Source organism: Gigantopelta aegis, chromosome 12 (genome assembly GCF_016097555.1).
Source record: "Gigantopelta aegis isolate Gae_Host chromosome 12, Gae_host_genome, whole genome shotgun sequence".
Classification (NCBI taxonomy): domain Eukaryota; kingdom Metazoa; phylum Mollusca; class Gastropoda; order Neomphalida; family Peltospiridae; genus Gigantopelta; species Gigantopelta aegis.
Window position 1 is genome coordinate 50,725,856 of NC_054710.1, and position 24,887 is coordinate 50,750,742.

Here is a 24,887-nt window from a genome sequence, read left to right on the forward strand (position 1 = left end):
AATTTTTATTTTTATTTATATAGCAGGACAAAAAACGTACATACCCCCCCCCCCCCCCTTTTCCAGGTCCATACGGGCCTGCGACAACACATTTTTGTTTTTATTTCGAGTTTCCGTGTTAAGAAACTGTATGACCTCTGATTTAAAAAAATTAAATAATCGCTCGTTGCGTGGTCCGGCATGCAGATTGGGTCATGACGCATGCGTACAAAACGATCCTGTAAGTTTTTAACGCGGTATTTGACGTTTTTCTTCATCCAAGATCGTGGAATCAGACAGTATATTCTGCATATTTAAGTAAGTATATATTGTTAAATCGCTTGTGATGTGTTATTTATAGCTCTAGCTTTCATCTGACCTTAACTGATGTTGGTAGACCTACTACACCAAAAAGCAAGTCTGGTGGTTGCACTGATAACATAATCAGCTCTGCAACAACATGGCGGCTGGCCGGAGAGTCAGACATCTTCGGACCATACTGAGGACGTCACTTTGCATATGATTATATATCCCAAAAGAACAATAAACTAAGGTCACGACGTTTCCGTTTTCAGAACTCTGGAAAACTTTCAATGTAAAACTGTTATTGGAATTTTTTTACTTACGATTATGAATGCACATAATTGTTTTTGAAGAAATATTGTCCCATAGCACTCTCTATTTCCGTGGTACTTGACGAAAAATCGACTCTGAATAAAAATGTTTATTATTTCCACATTCCTCTGCGTGTCATACAACGTCATAGGATTACGTGACGTCACTAAATCCCATTGTAAGCATTGGCGTATTTCGATTCTGACAAACAAAGCAGGAATATACGAGTCTTATGGATGACATTATGTAATAAAACAATTATTGGCCACATTTTGGGCAATATCATGTTTTATGGACACAAGGAATTGATATTGACGTCGGCAATAAATAGGGAGCGAAAACAAAATTTGCGAAGTTCTGTATATATGTACACACTGGTGAAATTGCATTTTGTGTATGAAATACTAGTAACATAACATACATTTTAAAAATAAGTTTTCATTTTAAATTTGGCCAACATTCTAGACCTATAATCCATATACCAATAAAGTTGTTTATTTTTCAGTACTTTCCAAGCTTAAAGATCTTGAGTCATCTGTTAAAGAGATAAATGATATTCTACTTGCAAAACAGGCTGATCATGATTATATAATTGTTACGGATAAAGATATGATTGAATCACTTTTGCCTGAAAGATGGAAGTTAGACACCATCGAAGAATTACAAGACTTCGAAGATCAACCGGATGATGGGACATTCAGAAGAAACAAAACATGTAGGTGGTTTTTATTTTTTATATATAGATGCCACAAACATTTAACACAGAGGCAAAGACATTTTTTTCACAAATGTCACAAACATATAGAGATGATGATAATGAGGCGAATGGTGAAACCGTCGTATTTCCCTTTTCGGTATGGAACTACTTGATAGAACCGTGCTCCACGTTTGCTGTCAGTTGAGCTATCTCGGTATCCTCCACATTGGGGTCATACAGTCGGGAGACGCACTCATAATTGCACGCATGAAATGGGTGAAACAGTGTATGTGGCTTTAAACCTAGCTATTGAGTTCAGCAGTGCACTCACTCTGGGTTAGAGCTGGTACTGGAATGACAAATTCCTCACTGCCTTAGTTGAGGCATGAACCCAGATCCTACCAGCCTTTAGTACGATGGCCTAAATTATATGTTATTGGTCATATGTGTGTATATCTGGTGAGATACAGTTACTTAAAATGTTACCATTTACTCATAACGCACACAATTCCAAATATTTGTTCAGTGATGCAGTCAATAATCTGCAGCCTGTCATTCAAAAGGAAATATTTATATAGTTATGTTTTGTGAATTTGCACAGGTTCGCAATCTGGCTAGTCTACCAGGAGGCAGTGACCTCGATAAAATATGTCGATGTATGATGAGATCCGTAATGACGAACATGCTGACGAGCAAATACAGTGTTGTAGGACAAAAGGGAACATTGGCCTTTAAAAAATAGCAGTTTGCAAAGTAATTCTGAGTGAGTCTTATTCTACTGTGTCCTATTGAAAACTATGCCTACAGAATTGATTATTTGATTTGTATATATCTATCTGTCTAGGGGGGGGGGGGGGGGATCTAGCTCAGTTGGTCGAACGCTCGTTTTGAAATGATTCAGTCGAAGGATCGAATCCGCTCGGTGGACCCAATTCTTTGATTGGGCTTTTTTCCGTCCCAACCAGTGCCCTACCACTGGTATATCAAAGGTTGTGGCATGTACTGTCCTGTCTATAGGAAAGTGCATATAAAAGATCTCTTGCTACTAATGGAAAAATGTAGCAGGTTTCCTCTAAGTGTCACAATGACCAAATTTGTGACATCCTATGACCGATGATTAATAAAATCAATGTGCTCTAATGGCGTCGTTAAACAAAACAAAAACCTTAAACTTTAAACTATCTATGTATGAGTGTATAAATGTTATTTGTATTCTATTAATTACCATTGTGTTGGGGGTTTTTTAAGATTCATTTTTTTGTACATTATTCTTGTATATAACCACGAGTCTTGCTTTTGCAGAAGCAGTAAAGAAATCCTCAGTCAGCATTCATGGACAATGATATACTGACCGAAATAGGTGACGTCTGAAGGAACGCTGCAAACCAGACTGGTGGTTCCAACTACAAGGTCAGTTTTACCAGGAAATTTGATTTGCAAGGGATCTTCAAGGGCTGATTTTAGAAATGGGTTTTGGGCATATGATATATTGTTCCAAATAAACATGTATATTATTGTAAGTCACATGCTATTTTTAATATTTGGACTTTGTCAAAATCAGTTGGTGTTTAGCACAACCTTAAGAAAAAATATTCTCAAAGGTTGTAAGTGGTACCAATTTGAATTTTATTTTAGAGGTAGCTATAGGGTCAGGACCTCTGTTATTTAAAAAACATGGTTTTCTTTAGTGTTTTGCAGTTTGAATTTTATCAAAATCCTTATGGGGAGTTTTACCTCTATTATTGTTGGGGTCTGCAGCATTAATTGAGGCCCCTGCGTGTGCTGTAACCTCACCGTGGTGCAGGGGTGTAACATTCTCTTTGAGAATGGCCAATACAGCACAAAATTGAAGTTTTGAGTAAAATTCAGTATCCGTAAAATGCTGTGATATTTGTGTTTTTGCACAGTTCTTTACACTGTTTTTGTTTAAGTCTTGAATTTTTATATTGATGTTGATCATCACTTTATTTATTTGCATTACCATAGTTTGACACCCAATAGCCGATGTATTGTTCGTGCTGAGGTGTCGTTAAACATTCATTCATTCATTCATTCATTAATTGAGGATTTATATTGTTTTAAGTAAAACATAAAACACTAAAATAAATTATTTAAACCATATAATGTCTTGAGAAAAAACTGAAACATGTTCAGATTAGAGCTAGTAGGGTATTGCTTGCAAAATTGTACATATGTTTACTGCTTAACATACTTGGTGGCATGGATATTATTGTCTGGTGGGGTTTTTTGTGTGTGTGTGTGTGTTTTGTTTTGTTTTCCAGAAATAAATGTATGGAGGTGGTGGGAGACACTTTTTTTCTAGACCCCACCACCCACATATTGTATATTTGGAACCGCCAATCATTTAAAACAAAACATTGCTTCCCATTACTTTTATTTAGCTTGATCTGGAATTGCCCTTACATAGGATTACAAGCCACGTGTAAACCTCAAAATGTTAATGTATATTGGTGCTTTATAACAATTTTATTACTTGAACACATTACAAACTTATGCCCACTTCACATACATGTATAAGTTATCTTGAATACATCTATCACAGGTTTTGAGTCTTTGCTTTTAACATTTGGTGACCTTTTTTGATAGTCAAATTAAATGAATTGACTAAATATCTATTAATACTGAATCAGTGATTGAAATAATTTAAATATATCATATTTGCATGTATTGTTTGCAGAAGTGTCCAGCAAATAAAAAATTGGAGTACAGAAAAAGACAGCGGATTTGAAGTGATTCCAGTAAAAGAGCGGATTTGAAGTGATTCCAGTAAAAGACAGCGAATTTCAAGTGATTCCAGTTGATGATCATTATAATGTTAATAAACATTTTTGAAACATTCGATGATTTGTTATTAAAACATTTTTAAAACCCTACATTTTCACATCATGAAAACATTATGGAAAAACATTACTGTAACATTTGCCAAAACATTTTTAAAACATTGTAAATAATGTTTACGAAACGTTTTATAAACGTTTTATCAAAACATTATTAAAACATTTTTAAAACACTACATTTTCACATCATGAAAACATCATCGAAAACATTACTATAACCTTTGCCAAAACATTTATATAATGTTTTTATGACATTTATGTGTTTGCTGGGACACACACACACACACACACATACGCGCACACTAACACGTCCCCCTCCCCCCCCCCCCCCCCCCCCCACCCCCCGCCCACATTTAACGGCCATGAGTAGAGCACATTGATTTATTAATCATCAGCTATTGGATGTCAAACATTTTGTACTTTTGACATGTATAGTCTAGAGTGCAAGCCTGCTACATTTTGCCATTAGTAGCAAGGTATATTTTATATACACCACCCAACAGACAAGATCACACATACCACAGCCTTTGATATACTAGTCATGATGCACTGGCATAAATCGAATCAACCCGAGAAACCAGTCCGCCATCACTAGATATTCAAATGACGTATTCGGCCATACATATTTAACCCATTAATTTGTTTTAAAGAAGGACCCTCCTTCGTGTGAAAATGGGACGGGATTTAGCTCAGTTGGTTGAGTGCTCACTCGATGTGCTTGCGTCGCAGGATCGAACCACGTCGATGGATCCATTCAACTGATTGTTTTCTCTCGTTCCAACCAGTGCACTACAACTGTTCAAAGGCTGTGGTATGTACTTTCCTGTCTGTGGGAAAGTACATATAAAAGATTCTTTGCTGCATAAGGACAAATGCGGCGGATTCCCCGATGATTAATAAATCAATGTTCCCCAGTTGTTTCGTTAAACAAAACAAAGAAACCGGATAATGACCGGCCTCGGTGATGTAGTGGTTATGCCATCGGACTTCTGGCTGCTACGTACTGGGTTCGTATCCCACCCGAGGCAATGGGGAATTTTTCATGCCCGTACCGGCTCCAACCTAGAGTGAGTGCACCGCCAGGCTCAATGGGTAGGTGTAATGCCAGATACACCGAGTTTCACCCACTTCACGGGTGCGAGTATGGGTGTGTCTCCCGAGTGTATGGCCCCACATGGGGATGATTACCCGGCATGCACTGCAGGTTCCGTGTACCCCGGGCTCGGGTGATACCGAGCTAGCTCAACTGACAGCAAGCGTGGAGCACGGACCTGTCAAGTAGTCCCATAATAAAATGGAAATACTGCGGCTTCACAATTCATCTCATCATCATCCATGTTTGTAATGTCCAAAAAATAGAAAACATGCCTTTGTCTCTGTGTTAAAAAACCCCAACAACAATGAAATGGAATGGAAATTTACGGTCTTTTAAAAATCCAGCTAACTTTTGAGATGTCACCTCACAGTCTTACAAATGTATAATATATTTTATGTAACAAATGTCATGATTATTGTAAATTAATTGTATTAAATGTATGTTTAACTGCAATTTGTATAAATACTGCATGTTCATTTTCCGCGATCTACATGCGTGCAAAATTAACAAAGACAAAGGAAATAAACGAAAGTGCAGTTAAGTATTTATTGAAGGGAACAACTATTGGTTTTTTAAACATTTACTTTATTATTTACTTTCGTGTATACATCTTATTGTTTAATGTCCACATCGATGCATGTCTTTTGACACGTGCGGACTTGGCTGACTGAAGCGTAACCTATATTCACACTGACGGCTTCCGATAGCCTACTTGATATTTGGCCCTCAACTAGAATGTGTATTGAAATTGATATGTCGGTCAGATTGTATTACTTTGATTCAAAAACAAAGCTGGAATGACAAGCTACAGAGCTTTGCTTGCATATACATGTATGATGGTATGAAGAACACGGGTTAAAATTAATAACCGTGATTATTAAACTAAGCAAACATTATTACGCTTTAGACATATTCATACTCTTTCTTGTTCCTCAATTGGTTTTATTATTATGTTTGAGGTGTTGGATACATTTTGTAACCCTTTATTCAAATTAGAAGATACAAAATGGCTTTGCCAAAATTTTAGCCACTTGCAAATGTTATTAGCCATTTATTGTAAATACTGGCTAAAATGTCTACCGACAACGCGAGCCCTGCGTCCCGTGTGATGAAACAATCGTATGGTATTTGGGGGGGGGGGGGGGGGGGGGGGGGGGGGGGGGGGGGGTCCAGTAACTTTAAGATACTTGCAGTTTGGTGACGTTGATAAAGAAGACTCCTCACTTTATAACTTGTACGAAGTCAAGATTAACAACTTGACACACTAGGAATTGGGTAAGAGTCCCATGGGCCCCAATCAGACTCCTGCATCGCTTAGAGCCTGTATTATTGATTCTTGCAGCTTTAGTTATAATAAGAATCATCATGATCATCACCACTGATATATTACTAATGTTGTTATTTTACAGGTATGGCCTTTTCCCGGATTATCATACAAGTTATTCTTGTTACCTCTCTTGTTGGAGACACCTCTGTTGAAGGTAAAATTAAAAACAAAACAAAAAACAATCAATGTTTTATTTATTCCATAGTAATGGTCGACGACAGGAATTAATTACATATGACCTTTTTCCTAGAATAAGATTTACCCTTGTTTTCATTATCACAGCAACATTTATGTAAATAAATATCTTAAAATATATGCAACAAAAAAACAACAACAACAACAACAACAACAACAAAGCTTACATGTAGTCCATGAGCCAGACCTGAACATTTTATGTTTGACTACCAAATCGAGGGACTAAACGCCACTATGACTTTCAGTTAGCCTGATGTCTGAATTGTATGAACATATGTGATGGCTATTTCAGAAGGCCAGCTATATAAATATCGAAAAGGTGGCCATTTCAAAATGGCGGTAATTTTGTTTATAGATTAGTATTTATCTTCAAGAATGGTTGTGGTTAGGTAAATCAGCTGACTGAATATTGTCCAGCATTGCATTCTGAATACTTTATGGCATTGTTTTTATTTATAAATATTTGAAAAAATACGATTTTTATTTTTTAAACAATCAAACAGACAACAAAATACAACCAAACAAAAAAAAAAAAAAAAAAAAACCTCCAACATTTTAAAAGTGTTTAATCTCCCCTATAACTAAATGTGTTTGTTCCATGGACTGTTGTTTTGGGGTAGAAGCAGGTCAGGAACAAACTAACTTTGAAGTATTAAAAGTATGCAAATTCCCAATTAACGTGCAGTTTTAGGCAAGAAAACGATATAGATCTGAACATATTTTTACATAAGAATCAATGTTCAAACTTTACTGACTCGACCTGGATCCCGTACTATTGGTCGGTGACGGTGATAGTGGTGGCCATGGCGATGTCAAAACAACATAGTTATGACTCGACCTGGATCCCGTACTATTGGTCGGTGACGGTGATAGTGGTGGCCATGGCGATGTGAAAACAACATAGTTATGACTCGACCTGGATCCCGTACTATTGGTCGGTGACGGTGATAGTGGTGGCCATGGCGATGTCAAAACAACATAGTTATGACTCGACCTGGATCCCGTACTATTGGTCGGTGACGGTGATAGTGGTGGCCATGGCGATGTCAAAACAACATAGTTATGACTCGCCTGGATTCCGTACTATTGGTCGGTGACGGTGATAGTGGTGGCCATGGCGATGTCAAGACAACATAGTTATGACACGACCTGGATCCCGTACTATTGGTCGGTGACGGTGATAGTGGTGGCCATGGCGATGTCAAAACAACATAGTTATGACTCGACCTGGATCCCGTACTATTGGTCGGTGACGGTGATAGTGGTGGCCATGGCAATGTCAAAACAACATAGTTATGACTCGACCTGGATCCCGTACTATTGGTCGGTGACGGTGATAGTGGTGGCTATGGCGATGTCAAAACAACATAGTTATGACTCGACCTGGATCCCGTACTATTGGTCGGTGACGGTGATAGTGGTGGCCATGGCGATGTCAAAACAACATAGTTATGACTCGACCTGGATCCCGTACTATTGGTCGGTGACGGTGATAGTGGTGGCTATGGCGATGTCAAAACAACATAGTTATGACTCGACCTGGATCCCGTACTATTGGTCGGTGACGGTGATAGTGGTGGCTATGGCGATGTCAAAACAACATAGTTATGACTCGACCTGGATCCCGTACTATTGGTCGGTGACGGTGATAGTGGTGGCCATGGCAATGTCAAAACAACATAGTTATGCTATTTGGAATGTTTTTACAAACGGCATATACATTTTTTTTTTTTTTTGTAATTTGCTAAATATGTTTCTTTTTGTATGTCAAGTAGAACAGCAGTTTAGTGGAGGCTGGTTTTAGGATTGACATACTTCACACCAAAGCCAAGGGTAATGTGCGGCTGTCACATTACATAAGGCTAGCATTAAGCTTCTCAGTTTTGTTTTATCAATATTTACTTTATTTTTAGGGGTGGCAAATACATCCATTGATTGTATGAATGGAGGATACCCTGGGCAGAGTACAACTTTAACCTGTACAGTAACTGGAACTATAGCTACCGGCATCTACTGGATACGACCTGATGTTCATGTTCCACAAGTTGTACGATGTAACACAGTTAACACTATATGTCGTTCAGATGTGTCTGGTTACAGCGCTGTTATCAACTCACCTACGCAGATTACTCTCACCATTCAGTCTTTCAACCCTGCAGTAGATGATGGAGAGTGGATCTGTCGTGATGGGCCAATAGGAAGCCAGTCTACTTGTAACATCACCCTACTAAGTAAGAGTGAAGTTGACATTTCAGGCTGGGAACCTATTGTTTTTGCTGTCATTATTATTAGGTTTTGAAATTACACCAATTTTATTTTCAATGTTGTAATCAACTCTTTGGATCGTAATAAACTGTAAATTTACATGTTTTTAATTTTTGAAATTATCCACATAGATTTTGCAAATGACATATGCATGTATCTTTAAATCTCTGTAAACAAAATATAATTTATATGATACGATTGATAAATTCCCTATTTATTATCATGTGAACTATGAAAGAAGTCTATTCATATGGGAAGAGATTACAAAACATTTTGTTTCTTTCATGGCCAACATCTAGCGAGTGTATGTGTTTTACATGTAGGCCATGTCATGGTCAATAACCCTTCAAGACCAAAGTGCCTATGCAATACACATCAATCCCCACATACGGGTGAGAGAGAGAGAGAGAGAGAGAGAGAGAGAGAGAGAGAGAGAGAGAGAGAGAGAGAGAGAGAGACAGACAGACAGACAGACAGACAGACAGAGACAGAGAGAGAGAGAGAGAGAGAGGCACAGAGACCGAAAGATGGATAGAGATGGATAAAGGCAGAGAGACAGAAAATGAGATAGAATGTGAGGGCCAGAGAGAGGGACAGAGGGGGGAAAGAAAGAGAGAAGGTACGGAGGGGGAGAGAGGGGAACAGAGAAGGGGATGGAGAGAGAAAAAAGATAGAAAGGACAGAGAGAGGGGGAGGGAGAAGGAAGAAAGAAGGAGGGGGGATCCACATGATTACCACGAATCTTTAAAAAGTCTTGTATTGTATTGTAAATTTCCAAGGTCTTGAAAAGTCTTATATTGTATTGTAAATTTCCAAGGTCTTGAAAAGTCTTATATTGTATTGTAAATTTCTGTAAACAAAGAGGTTGAGGTATGCAATATGCATGAGGACACAGTGATCGCACACATACTAGTCTGTGATTATGCCACTGTCTGCAGAGGAGTAGCTCAAGTTCCTATCACCAAGGAGCTTCTGAAATACGCATCATCTACAAGGATACGTTACAGGCTGCATCTGTAAGAGGAGGGAAAGAAAAAGGTGACTGGAAAACAAGGAGAAAAGAGAAAACAAATTGTAGATGATATCAAGAGCATTAAAACGAAAATAAAACACTACATGATGTTTGTGAGAGTTTAGAGGGTGCTGCAGACAAGTTTGCTGAATAGGAAGAAGACAAACCAGGGACAAGAATGACAGAGTTCATTATAAAGTCAAACACTATGAGGAAAAGATTGAAAGGCAGGAACGCTGACATAGAGGATTCGACTGGACAAGTAGAAAAGAAAAGTGAAGAACTGAAGCACTTGCCATAGATTATATGGACTATGGACTGAAACATGGGCTGACAGCATGAGAGAGAGAGAGAGAGAGAGAGAGAGAGAGAGAGAGAGAGAGAGAGAGAGAGAGAGAGAGGTAGGGTCAGAGATAGAGAAGGGGAGGGAGCGAGAAAGAGAGGAGTGGCAGAGAGAGACTTGTGGGGGGGGGGGGGGTGAGAAGACAGAAGGGACAAATAGCTAGAGAGAGGGCAGAGGGAGGGACGAGAAGGAGATATAGAGACGGAAGAAAGAGAGGGAGGGAGAAGTAGAGAGAGGGCGAAACACAAAGGGAGGGGAGATAGAGGGAGGGAAGGAACGAGATAATAGGAGAGATAGCGAGGAAGGTAAGACGAGTGAAAGACAGAAAAGGGAAAGATACGAGGAGGAAAGAAAGAGAGAAGGGATAGAGAGAGGGGAACGGAGGGAGGGAGAGGGGGTAGGAGGGGCAAGAGAAGTTGGCGAGAGATCGGGCAGAGGGAGAGTGACAGACGGAGAAAGGAGATAAAAAGAGACAGACGGGGCGGGAGAGAGAAGGGACAGAATGGGAGAGCGAGGGGGTGAAGAGAGAGAAAGGGGAAGAGGGGGCAGAGAGAAGGGATGGGGAGAGAAAGAAAGAGAGATAGGGAGGGAGGGAGTGAGGGAGGGAGGGAGTGAGGGAGGGAGAGAGAAGACAGGTAGTGATATTTAATTACTAATCACTGGAATTGAAATAATGTTTAATCACACTAGTAATAGCGACCTACAGTACGCGAACCCGCCATAACTTGTATGTAGACAGCGACTCCGGCCAAGCTTAATGGCGTCCAGACTAGTCCAACAATTTTGAAACTTTCTTGTTAAATGTTTTGTTCATCGGTAATTGTAGATGCTGCAAACGTGCACGAGCTACTTGCTTTGAACCTCTCACCTTTGTTTGCCGGTTGCTGTCAGTTGCACTACAGTTGCCGCTACAGTTGCCCCTACAGTTGCCCCTATAGTTGCCCTACAGTTGCCGCTACAGTTGTCGCTACAGTTGCCCCTACAGTTGCCCTACAGTTGCCGCTACTTTATGACTTTGAAACAAAAACCCAAAGACAGTTATATATTTGTGTCTATGCGTCGACACGACTTTTATATCCGATTGACGTGTTTACAAGGCATTGACACTACACTAAAAATAATAACTAAATGATAAATTTGTATTTATCAATAACCCTTCTAAATCGTTCAAAGGGAAACAATTGCAATCAACAAACAATGTAAAGGAGTGCATGGGGAGAGCCCTTCGGTTTACTTAGAAGAAAAAAAGTTAAAGAGAGAGAAAAAGGGGGAAAAGAAAGAATAAGCTTGATTTTGCGTACGTTCATTTCATTTGAGAGGAGAGGTCGAATCTTTTTACGCTTACAATATTTAAAAAGTAAACATATAATAATAAAAAAAGTGAAAAACATAAATTAAAAGTATTTTTAAATCGATGAGTGGGATACTGCAGGAAATACATAAATAAAATAAATATTTAAAATAATAAAAGTTTTCTTTTGGCTACGTGACGAGTGTCATGGGCGGTTATGGATCTTGTTTTATATATCGGAGCTTTGCAGGCCCATAGGAACACTATTTGGGGGAGCGTGCAGAACTTCTAGAGGTGTGGGGGGAGGGGGGGGGGTCGATCGCAACGTCCATAGTGGGAAGATGGGACACAAGCCATACCTTTACCTTTATTCATTTTCGTCCTCAAGTGTAGACAGACGCACGCGCACACACACTCACACACGCGGTCCCACTCGATTCTTATGAGCCTGGGAGGTGGAATACTGGGTTATTAGTTTTTAATTGTTATGTAATGTTTAGCTTGGCCAATAAAATATGTCATTAGATATTCACGCTAAGTCTTATTAGTATGTTTTATGATACTTTTCAGGTGCTGCCACAGGTTTTGGGGCAAGTAGTATATTGTAATATTTACACTGTTACAAGAAAGGGATGATTTCAGTGAAAATTTAACTGGAAATTAATAACAACAAAAATACCGTAATTTGACGCATTAATTGAGACAGTGTACTATTTGTATTGAAATGATAGATCTGAAATAACGGTACTCCATACAGTTGGGTGTGACTGATGGGCAGCAACCAAAACGAAACAGTGACGTGTTGGACCATTGTAGGACAGCATAACCTAGTGAATCCTGAGTTGGTCTCTTTGTTTTAAAAACGGACGACATGAAGCCAGAGTACCTACACATGGTAACGGTATAATTTGACACACATACAAGTAAATACCTTCACCATTAAAATAAGAAATATTTTGTAGAAAAAGTCTACAATAGATTAGATAAAAACAAAATAAGACATATGTTAGGAATACAATTATAGTTTGCACACTTGCTTAGTAATTGTTGATCAAATATATTTTCAGTTGGCCCAGACAATATTACATTCAATCCATCACCACCAGCTGAAGTGAGAGAAAGAAGCAATGTGACAATAAACTGTACTGCTGACTGTGTCCCACCATGTTCTTACTTTTGGACATGGGCAAAAGAAAACATCAGTTCAACCTCTTTGTTAGCAATGGAGAATATCGGAAAGAAACAAGCAGGCGAATACATGTGTACAGTAACCAACACCATTACATTAATATCAAGAAATAAAGCATTCCGCCTGTCTGTTCTCCGTAAGTATTACGTACGTTTTACTTGGTGCAAGTTAGACACATATAAATTTATTTAAAATTCTAAAATAATTCAGGGGTTGAAATTATGAAATCTTTCAACTTACCTTTACAAAGTACCAGTCCCCATACACATATTGCTAGTCCTCCCACTGTTGCGGCATCCTGTGAAGATAAAACATATATGGGTTCCATATTAACCTACATGTCTTATTATTCCATATTGGGTTCCATATTAACCTACATGTCTTTGAGTATAAACACTGGGACGTACATCACTTGCTGACCCAATTTGTAGAAACATAACGTGTAGTAGGATTCAATATCTGCTTACTTCTGTATTGTGGCTTGTTTGCAGTTTGTTTGTAAGAAATAAAATACTAAACGAGCTTGCCTGTCATATAATGTTTATGAAACTCGTAAACAGTGTTGGTATCTGACGAGCGAAAGCGGCAATTTGTTCCATCAGTTAACTCCTGAGGGGAAGAAGGAACCAGAACGTAATTTTGTTTGGCTTCTATATCCGTGCAAGTGATCACGTAATGGGTATCGTGAATGTTCTGCAACTGTTTTAGGACAAATAAGCTGAAGTCATACAGAGTTGGTAAATCATTCATGATTTGTGACATTTTCTTCTCTCTGATAAAGGTATGAAGCCAATTTCTTTATATAATGACTGATGTTGCGTTCTACGAACAGCACCACACCGTCCTATCCTTTTATAAAAATGGTGGGGGGGGGGGGGGGGGGGGGGGTTGTAAATAATTTCAGTTAGGTTTGACGTAAGAAAAGAAAAAGTAAAAATGTTTTGGAAATAACACAAAATTACAGTTTTTGTGTGCAATTAAAAAAATAATTCGTTTAAAAATAAATACAACTGTAATACATACCATATTAAGAAAACAACGTTAACGGCGTTATGGCTTATAGACTGGTGTAATCTGGATATGAGATGACTCTATTTGATTAAATTCAATACAGACAAACTAGTCAGTTATTTCAATGAGGCAAGACTATGCCATTCCAAAAATCAAAATGGCGGTCATAACGCTGTAAGCGTCGTTTTTTTTTTTTTTTTTTTACTCTGGTACAACTTTATATATTTATAAACCAATTATGTTTTGAATTGCACACAAAAGTTGTCATGTTTTGTCATTTCCAACAAAAAAAGCCCAACGATTACATTTTATTTCTTACGTCAAACCAAACAGAAATTATTTACAAAAAAACTACATTTTTTATTTATAAGGATGCAACGGAGAATAGGTGAACATTTTGAAGCTGCTGAGATAGATGCAATGTATAATAATTTATAAGGATGGGATGGAGAATAGGTGAACATCTTGAAGCTGCTGAGATAGATGCAATGTATAATAATTTATAAGGATGGGATGGAGAATAGGTGAACATCTTGAAGCTGCTGAGATAGATGCAATGTATAATAATGTATAAGGATGGGACGGAGAATAGGTGAACATTTTAAAGCTGCTGAGATAGATGCAATGTATAATAATTTATAAGGATGGGATGGAGAATAGGTGAACATTTTAAAGCTGCTGAGATAGATGCAATGTATAATAATGTATAAGGATGGGACGGAGAATAGGTGAACATTTTAAAGCTGCTGAGATAGATGCAATGTATAATAATTTATAAGGATGGGATGGAGAATAGGTGAACATTTTAAAGCTGCTGAGATAGATGCAATGTATAATAATGTATAAGGATGGGACGGAGAATAGGTGAACATTTTAAAGCTGCTGAGATAGATGCAATGTATAATAATTTATAAGGATGGGATGGAGAATAGGTGAACATCTTGAAGCTGCTGTGATAGATGCAATGTATAATAATTTATAAGGATGGGACGGAGAATAGGTGAACATCTTGAAGCTGCTGAGGTAGATGCAATGTACAATAATTTATAAGGATGGGACGGACTAAAGGTGAACATTTTGAAGCTGCTGAGATAGCTGCAATGTACAATAATTTATAAGGATGGGACGGACTATAGGTGAACATTTTGAAGCTGCTGAGTTAGATGCAATGTACAATAATTTATAAGGATGGGACGGACTATAGGTGAACATTTTGAAGCTGCTGAGATAGCTGCAATGTACAATAATTTATAAGGATGGGACGGACTATAGGTGAACATTTTGAAGCTGCTGAGATAGCTGCAATGTACAATAATTTATAAGGTTGGAATGGAGAATAAGTGAACATTTTGAAGCTACTGAGATAGATGCAATGTATAATAATTTATAAGGATGGAACGGAGTATAGGTAAACATTTTGAAGCTGCTGAGATAGCTGCAATGTACAATAATTTATAAGGATGGGACGGAGAATAGGTAAACATTTTGAAGCTGCTGAGATAGCTGCAGTGTACAATAATTTATAAGGATGGAACGGACTATAGGTGAACATTTTGTTTGTTTGTGCTGAGATAGCTGCAGTGTACAATAATTTATAAGGATGGGACGGAGAATAGGTAAACATTTTGAAGCTGCTGAGATAGCTGCAGTGTACAATAATTTATAAGGATGGAACGGACTATAGGTGAACATTTTGTTTGTTTGTGCTGAGATAGCTGCAGTGTACAATAATTTATAAGGATGGGACGGAGAATAGGTAAACATTTTGAAGCTGCTGAGATAGCTGCAGTGTACAATAATTTATAAGGATGGAACGGACTATAGGTGAACATTTTGTTTGTTTGTGCTGAGATAGCTGCAGTGTACAATAATTTATAAGGATGGGACGGAGAATAGGTAAACATTTGAAGCTGCTGAGATAGCTGCAGTGTACAATAATTTATAAGGATGGAACGGACTATAGGTGAACATTTTGTTTGTTTGTGCTGAGATAGCTGCAGTGTACAATAATTTATAAGGATGGGACGGAGAATAGGTAAACATTTTGAAGCTGCTGAGATAGCTGCAGTGTACAATAATTTATAAGGATGGAACGGACTATAGGTGAACATTTTGTTTGTTTGTGCTGAGATAGCTGCAGTGTACAATAATTTATAAGGATGGGACGGAGAATAGGTGAACATTTTGAAGCTGCTGTTTTATCAATAACAGTTCGCACGTGACGTCGCCATCCAACAGACTTTTGAAAAACCAGTCCCAAATATTTATGGAAATTTATGTAGTTTACAAATATATATACACATATCCATTAAAAGTAGCCAAATTCCCTGTAATCTTTAAAATAACAATACTATCACATACTGTTTCAACACAAAAACACTTATCTTTGAGATTGTCTCGTATAAATAACACAATGCCTTTGCCATGTTCTCTGGGTACACAGTGTGTTACATAGTTAGGTATTGATATTTCACTAGAGTCAGAGTCAATCCAACATTCGTATAAACATGCGACGTCATATTTGCAAATTATATTTAAGAACTCAGTGCATTTTAGTTTACCTCCTAGTGAACGACATATATTCCATGAGATGATGGTTAAACCACACCTGGCGTGCCCCTATGCTGGTATGTCACGTTCAGAATTGTGATTAGCAGGTGACGAATTAACGCGTGCTCCGTTCTCTGGGTGGGTCTTGTTTCGGTCTTGGACTAGCATCGGCATTCCGTGGTGCAGCTTGAATGACGTATATGTACAAACGTGGATATGTGTGCTGTGCATTTGGGTCGTATAGCCTATCGTCCACATAGAACTTATTCCGCACCATCTTGGTTTTATGAACGGCTTGACTGTATCGCTTGGCCACGGGATACAGCTGTTTGCGTCTATCCTCGATAACCGTCGGAAACTGTTCATTAATTCCATACGGTTTGTCTTTTAACATGTATACTCTACACTTAACCAACGTTAGTTGTTTGAAGTAGACAAAGCGCACTACAATGGGTCGTCTATTGCCGTCACGACGTCGTCCAAAACGATGAACATTTCCAAATTCTGTCCTCATCAATTTTGAGTTCTTTATATATAGTCTCTCAACAAATGTTCTGTGTTCTCATTGTGGTGTTCTACCAGTCCAGTGAAAATTACATTATTTTTCATGAAGCGGCATTGCAAGTCTGTAATGGTTGATATCATCGTATCGTGTTCACGTCCTAATGTGTCCACGTCTGTGCGCAGTGCTTTGTTGTCATCGTTTGCACTTGCAAGTGAAGCTTTCAACTGTGCAATGTTATTCGTGTTAATATCACAAGCCGTCTTGACTGTATCAAACAAATTACTCACTCCCTGTACACTGGACTCCAGCTCCATGTGATTAGAACTCACAAGCTTAACCTGCGCCTCCAGCGTGTCAACTTTCGCTACCAGTGACGACAGGGATTTCTGCAAAGCGTCTATTTGTTTTGCATACACTTCAATGTGGCCCTTTCTAGCATTCATCTTGTTCATTAAATCTAAAATATTATCCAGTGTATACTTCTCGTCACTTTGCACACTGTCTTCATATATCACATCCCGAGCATTACAAAGGGCAGTGGAATTACATTATGTGTCGCAATTGTAGACAGTTTACAGCTTGGCTTGGCTTGTGGGGGTGGGGGGTGGGGGGTGGGGGGTACGAACACTCACATGTACATGTATAACTAAGTGTCTATCGGTATACCGTATCTTAAAACACTCTGGGAAACTGTTGCATAGTAATATTTCCAACATATACCATAACACGTTTAATTTCTGATATATGCTACAACTTTCACATATTAGTGTTCGTACAGTTCAAGAATCTTGCTCACTGTCCACAAGTCGGCACACATAGGTAAACAAAGACTGTTCATGAAAAACGTACGCACCTCTTTATTCTATTCTGCATGTGTTTGGTTCTAATTGTCCTGTCCCTTTCTGTATTATACACTAAGCACTGTGGTATTCCCATCAACTTTACACAACATTTAAGAATATTTAACACTGTTTAAAGACATTTTAGTTACCTCTGTGGGAGCTCATAAAACTCAGTCCACCATTTTCAGCACAGTAACGGAATTGGTTACCTTAAGAAGTATGGGCATGTGGGAAAATATATGGGGCAAGTGAATATCTGATTAGCACATGCCCTGTGGCAAGTAATTATTTTGAAAATTTTGGAACCCCTGCATATCTATCCATTTTTTACAGAGTTATGGCCCTCGAACTTATGAATTAGCAAAATATGTTTGGCCAGTAGGGGACATGTATTACTTCAGCTGTTCTCCAATAATACTTGTTTACATTATACTGCAGGGGACAATATTTCGAAATCTGAGTGAACCGGAAGTCGGTTCACGTGGTTTTTACCTAGGTAACCAATTGTTCGGTTACATGAATTATATTTGCGTAACCCGTGGGTTACCTGATCGGTTACCTCAAAATTACCTTGAAATTATACTTTAAATACATAGTTTTTAGTTGAAACATAAAGTTAAAACAAATACAAAAGAAAACATTTTACAAAAAAAATAAAATGTCTTTAATGTTTGCTAAAGTTAGCAATATTATTAAAAAAAAAACCCTGAATATCAGCCCCAGTACTGAAACAAAATACAAGGGCGTAGCCAGAAATTTTCTTAGCATCGAGCGGGGATATTTAGGGACCTCCCCCTGTGAAAAGTTTGAAACTCAGGACGCCTGTAGATGCAATCTGAGCCTTTTCGGAGGCTTTTTTTGTTTTTCTTTTTGTGTTTTTTTCGGGGGGGGGGGGGGGGGGGGGGGGGTAATCATGAAGTTTACAGGCCATGCCGTAACCAGTTTGCGGTTCGCGTAAATTTAACTTTGCGTAACCGACACGCAAACAGAATGGCGGTTCGCGTGAAATAGTGTGTCCTGTGCTGGTTGTGACTTTAATTATACTGAACATTATTTGTATTCATGTTTGCAATTTTCCATGCAGCAGGGTGTTAACCGTAAGACTTCTGGATTAACTGGAACAAAACTATGATGATTAGGTACAGTTGTAAAAGGCATCACTTGCATGTGGGATTTTGTTTCTTCTTGTGACAGTATTTTTGAGCAGTAATATGAAATTATGAAAACAAATATGTAAGTTAAATTTGCTTACTTTTTACGAATTTGTGTTCAGACCCTTTATTCTCAATTCTCTGACCACAATTTGTGCTAAACACTAGATGAGCTTTTTAATGCTATGTGTTTGTGAACAGAAATGTAACATTTGACCATTTTATTTTCAAAAACATCAATCAAAATAGCAGAAAATATAAATTATTGAAACCAGTGCATGCGAAGCAGAGCTCGTTGGTAAAAATGTGACTGCAGTATCACGAATCTTGTACGGTAAACTCTGAACAGCTTTCATTTTAATCAGACAAAGGACCAGTCTACCAGTTGGCCTTGATTATTACCTTCGTGGGGATCGTAATTGTTGGGGGATTATCACTGTACAACTAGTGAACATGCCAGTGTGTCTACAGACGGCACTCGTGGCAGCAGTCACGTCTTGACAAAACTTTCCTCTGATTTGTGCAGAAATTGGTGGTTTAGGTCTAAGCGTTATAGCAGTGAATAGTATGCTATTTTAATTGATAATCTTGTATATTTCTAGGTAACCCAGAGCGCATGTCGGCCTTAAGTTCAGGTGCTATAACGGGAATTGTGATCGGTGTTGTTCTGGCGATTGCTATTCCCACGGTGTGGATACTTTATAAGAGGTAGTTAGAATAGAATACACTAGAATAGAATATATTTTTAACAGCACCCCAGCACCCAAAACACATCTTTCTTTTATTATGTTTGGATGTAATCCACGGTTTACAGTTTGGATGAATGAAAGTTTCCATATAGTTACTTCCATTTAGAGCTTTGCTGTAGGAGGGTGGAACTTTCAAAACATTTCCTGGTTGGGGGATAAGGATGAGATTCGTTTCATGATGCAAAGGGGATGATTTTCCATGCTCATGAACAAATGGACGAAATCAGATATTTTTTTATTTATTTCAGTATCATTTTTTATAGCATATAAATTGTTTTTATTTCTTGCTTAAACACAGTTATAAACATTTATATTATTTTGGCATGTGTATACTAATATTTAAGAAAAGACTTGCAACATGTAGCATGCCACTGCTGGTGTCGCGTACTAAAGAAACCACGTCGTTCATGTAGATTATGCCTACTTGCTATAGATATGGAACACAAGCCTGATATGTGGCCAGTCTAGGACCGATTCCCTTTGTTAGCCCATTTGGGATATTTCTACTTCCAGCCGGTGCACCACGACTGGCATATCAAAGATGTGTGCTATCCTGTCTGGTGGATGGTGCATAGAAAAGATGTGTAACAATATATGTCAGAATTTACAAATGTTTGACATCCAATGGCCGATAATAAATAAATACATGTGCTCTAGTGGTTTCTTTAAACCATACAACATTTTAACAATATATGAGCGTGTGATTTTGAGTTCAAATAAAGACATATGTAAGGAATTTGATTATAGTATTGATTACACAAGAGTTGATTGACGCTACCCTCTATTCTGATTTTGTACAATAGTATTTCTTTTTCTTCTTATTATTATTATTTTTATTATTACTATTAATATTAATTAATTAATAATTATTACACTCGTTGGTCGTTCGTAAATATAACTGAATCGCGTGAGAATGCAATGTATTTTGTGTGTGTGTGTGTGTGTGTGTGTGTGTGTATATATATATATATATATATATATATATATATATATATATATATATACATACATACATATATAACACATAACAATAATTCAGCACAATTTTTGTTTCAATTAGGGTCCCTTACAAATATTAACACCCATTTCTGATTGCTTGAGGTGATAATTTTTCTTATGACATCCTTCATTGTATTTTGGAAGTCCTCATTTACCTTTCAATATTGAATGCATTCAGCCATCAACAATTAATCGTTTTTCAAATTGTCTTAAGCCATCTATCCGTGTTGGTAAATTCCCAGATTTGTAACCGGATTTACCTTGAATGTGTCTGTCCTCTGCCTCTTCACTCTCATATCATCTTTGTGGAAACAGAAAGCTTCCCATCGCGTTCGCTTTATGACACATTCTACCTTCACCAATAGATATTTAGCACATGCATTCCGTGTTGCAACGATATAGGCGAATGTAATTGTAGACATTATTCTTAGTGCTGAGAAACATTGCTCCAACACAATAAATATAACTGTTTTCATTTTAAGAATATTTGTGAAAGTGAGTAAAAACAGAAGTCATAGCAACTGTTTGTATGTTACCAAGATTATGACACTCGGGAAATAAATTGTTTTCGTAATTTGCTACGGACACCGTCTTGATAACTCGTCACTAATTTATTATTCTCTATTTATTTCGGTTATTTCAATGCTAATCTTTGATATCAAAACACATTGATGTTTCTTTGTATCATAACACTAAAACAAATATCACAATTTGTGTCATACAACATTATGAATAAATTATACATTATATTTATTTGCAGGATAATACAGAAGAAAGCTAAAGATGTGCAGAACGAATCTAATGACTAACGGAAACCAAAATCAAGTTCACAGCCCTACATGTTTCCGTAATTAGTACCAGAATACAGACGACAGAAACATGCCAAAGCTAGAACTCCACAGTTTTCGGGGGGGGGGGGGGGGGTGTTGAGTCTGTATCAGTAAACATGGGGGGGGGGGGGGGTGAGTCTGTATCAGTAAACAGGGCTCTCTTTTGTGTTGGGTGTTCCAATATTGATTGATTGGTTGATTTTTTAAAATGAAATTCCAGCAGAAATTAGACTAAAGTTGCAGTATTGTACTTAGAAGTGCAGTATTTCACTAGTTTTACATCAGTTGTCAAAAATAACAATTGTTTGTTTGCATAAAACGGTAATTAATGAATTGGCTTGTAACTATAATAACATAATGTTAAAATGCATATAAAAACATTATTAGTTTTAAACTCATAACATTTTCACAAAGAAAAAAGGAGGGGCATAAACATTATTAACTGTATCCACTACCGGCCTCGGTGGCGTCGTGGCAGGTCATCGGTCTACAGGCTGGTAGGTACTGGGTTCGGATCCTAGGCATGGGATTTTTAATCCAGATACCGACTCCAAACCCTGAGTGAGTGCTCCGCAAGGCTCAATGGGTAGGTGTAAACCACTTGCACCGACCAGTGATCCATAACTGGTTCAACAAAGGCCATGGTTTGTGCAATCCTGCCTGTGGGAAGCGCAAATAAAAGATCCCTTGCTGCCAATCGGAAGAGTAGCCCATGTTGTGGCGACAGCGGGTTTCCTCTCAAAATCTGTGTGGTCCTGAACCATATGTCTGACACCATATAACCTTAAATAAAATGTGTTGAGTGCGTCGTTAAATAAAACACTTCAATCTTTCTTTCTGTATCCACTATATCTCAAAATGGTGAAACAGCGAGGTTAGGCAGTTTTACCTGAATTGTTACTTATAATCAATAAAGCAGTACGAGGACATTAAAGACAGAATTGCACGTGTAATTACTTTATTTAGCTGTTTCATTTATACAATGTGTTTTTGTCATAATGTTTTTAACAGCAAATACCTGATTTTGACTTCCAATAATTTCGAACGTATATACAAAAAACATATATATTACAAAATAAAATAAAATCTGACTGCTAAAACATTAGGACACATACACTAGATATACAGATGCTGGTATTCAAAACAAGAACATATATTTAATATGTAATTTTAGTCACAAAAAGGATTCTTTTCAACGGAAATATCTTACGATGGTCGGTATGCTAATAATTGTTTTATTTATTTACACTAAGAATGTTTTAAAACAAATTAATAAACAAATAAATATATGTGAGTTTCTATGGGTATAAAACTTAACTATATGTTTCAACAATATTCCTTATGGTATTAATGTCAATTCATCGGTTCCCATTTCATGCAAACGGGCTATACAAATTACCCGATCCCACATACAATATGTGTATAAATAACACGGAAATATCAGAATTGTAAAGTTCTTGCATTATATGCAAAGATTCATGTTCAGTATGATTTCGTTCATCCATCCTCCCACAAACAGTTTTTTTTATTATTATTATTTTACATAAGAGGAAAAGTACACGTTAAATATTTTGTTCTACTAATAAATTAAAAAATGTTCCTATAATTATTATGGAAATATAGCTGAATGTATAATGTGAAAGTTAATGAAAACCAAGTCTGAAAGCTGCCATTATTCAACTTTGACACGGCATCTTTAAGATGGTTTACGATTTTAAATGTGATTTTTATTTATATTGCAGTATATTATTGTCTTACATTTTATTTATTTTCATTTTTTTCTTCATATTTCTATTTCTATATATATTTTTCACCGACCTCGGTGGCGTCGTGGTTAGGCCATCGGTCTACAGGCTGGTAGGTAATGGGTTCGGATCCCAGTCGAGGAATGGGATTTTAAATCCAGATACCGACTCCAAACCCTGAGAGTGATCCGCAAGTCTCAGTGGGTAGGTGTAAACCACTTGCACCGACCAGGGATCCATAACTGGTTCTACAAAGGCCATGGTTTGTGCTATCCTGCCTGTGGGAAGCGCAAATAAAAGATCCCTGATCGGAAAGAGTAGCCCATATAGTGGCGACAGCGAGTTTCCTCTCAAAATCTATGTGGTCATTGGCCGTTTGTTTGACGCCATATAACCGTAAATAAAATGTGTTGAGTGCGTCGTTAAATAAAACATTTCTTTCTATTTCTATTTTTAGTTTAATTTTTATCTTTAACTTTTTGTTTTATTTTATTTTATTTTATATCTAATTCAATCTATTCTATTCTATTTCATTTAAACAATTTATTCTATTTTAGTTTTTCATTCAGTATAACAATTTCTCAGTTGAAGTATCTGGGGGGTTTTCTTTTTCTTTTTGAGCGTGGTCGTTCGTGGGTGGGGGCTTCTTTTTGAGCGTGGTCGTTCGTGGGTGGGGGCTTCTTTTTGAGCGTGGTCGTTCGTGGGTGGGGGCTTCTTTTTGAGCGGGGTGGTTCGTGGGTGGGGGCTTCTTTTTGAGCGTGGTCGTTCGTGGGTGGGGGCTTCTTTTTGAGCGGGGTGGTTCGTGGGTGGGGGCTTCTTTTTGAGCGTGGTCGTTCGTAGGTGGGGGCTTCTTTTTGGAGCGGGGTCGTTCGTGGGTGGGGGCTTCTTTTTGAGCGTGGCCGTTCGTGGGTGGGGGCTTCTTTTTGGAGCGGGGTCGTTCGTGGGTGGGGGCTTCTTTTTGGAGCGGGGTCGTTCGTGGGTGGGGGCTTCTTTTTGGAGCGGGGTCGTTCGTGGGTGGGGGCTTCTTTTTGGAGCGGGGTCGTTCGTGGGTGGGGGGTTGAGCGTGGTCGTTCGTGGGTGGGGGGTTGAGCGTGGTCGTTCGTGGGTGGGGGCTTCTTTTTGGAGCGGGGTCGTTCGTGGGTGGGGGGTTGAGCGTGGTCGTTCGTGGGTGGGGGGTTGAGCGTGGTCGTTCGTGGTCGTTCGTGGGTGGGGGGTTGAGCGTGGTGTTTCGTGGGTGGGGGTTGAGCGTGGTCGTTCGTGGGTGGGGGGTTGAGCGTGGTGTTTCGTGTGGGGGGGGGGCTTCTTTTTGTGTTTTCTTTTTGTTTTCTTTGTTTACCTTTCTTTTTAAAATAATAGCATACTCAAGTTATGAACTAGGAGCTGTATGGTTACAATTTATTTGACTGTATACGTTGCATTTCCGTGTCAGTCTAGGGTCGATCCCCGTCGACCCAATGGGCATAAGTGGTATATCAACGTCCGTGGTATGTGTTGTCTTGTCTTTGGTATTGTGCATATCAATGACCCTTGTTTCTAATGAAAAAATGTAATGGTTTTCTTTCCGTGACAATATATCAAAATTACCATTAATTAAATTAAATGATTCATACCCAATAGCCGATGATTAATAAATGGGTG

The 24,887-nt window shown here is 38.2% G+C and overlaps 1 protein-coding gene across 2 annotated transcripts in view; it reads left to right on the forward strand.

Moving 5' to 3' along the window:
- Window positions 1-22,071, forward strand: part of LOC121386500 (carcinoembryonic antigen-related cell adhesion molecule 6-like) — a 55,926-nt gene extending 33,855 nt beyond the window's left edge. Inside the window, exons 1-6 of one of the 2 annotated variants that reach the window (XM_041517416.1) lie at window positions 211-297; window positions 6,655-6,726; window positions 8,681-8,998; window positions 12,746-13,003; window positions 19,529-19,634; window positions 21,435-22,071. In XM_041517416.1, the coding sequence (XP_041373350.1) occupies window positions 6,657-6,726; window positions 8,681-8,998; window positions 12,746-13,003; window positions 19,529-19,634; window positions 21,435-21,483 (801 nt within the window). In that variant the 5' untranslated portion in view covers window positions 211-297; window positions 6,655-6,656 and the 3' untranslated portion in view covers window positions 21,484-22,071. Of the gene's footprint in view, window positions 1-210; window positions 298-6,654; window positions 6,727-8,680; window positions 8,999-12,745; window positions 13,004-19,528; window positions 19,635-21,434 lie in introns of those variants that run through there. The other variant, XM_041517415.1, reaches the window with a different exon arrangement.
- The last annotated feature ends 2,816 nt before the right edge of the window (window positions 22,072-24,887 follow it).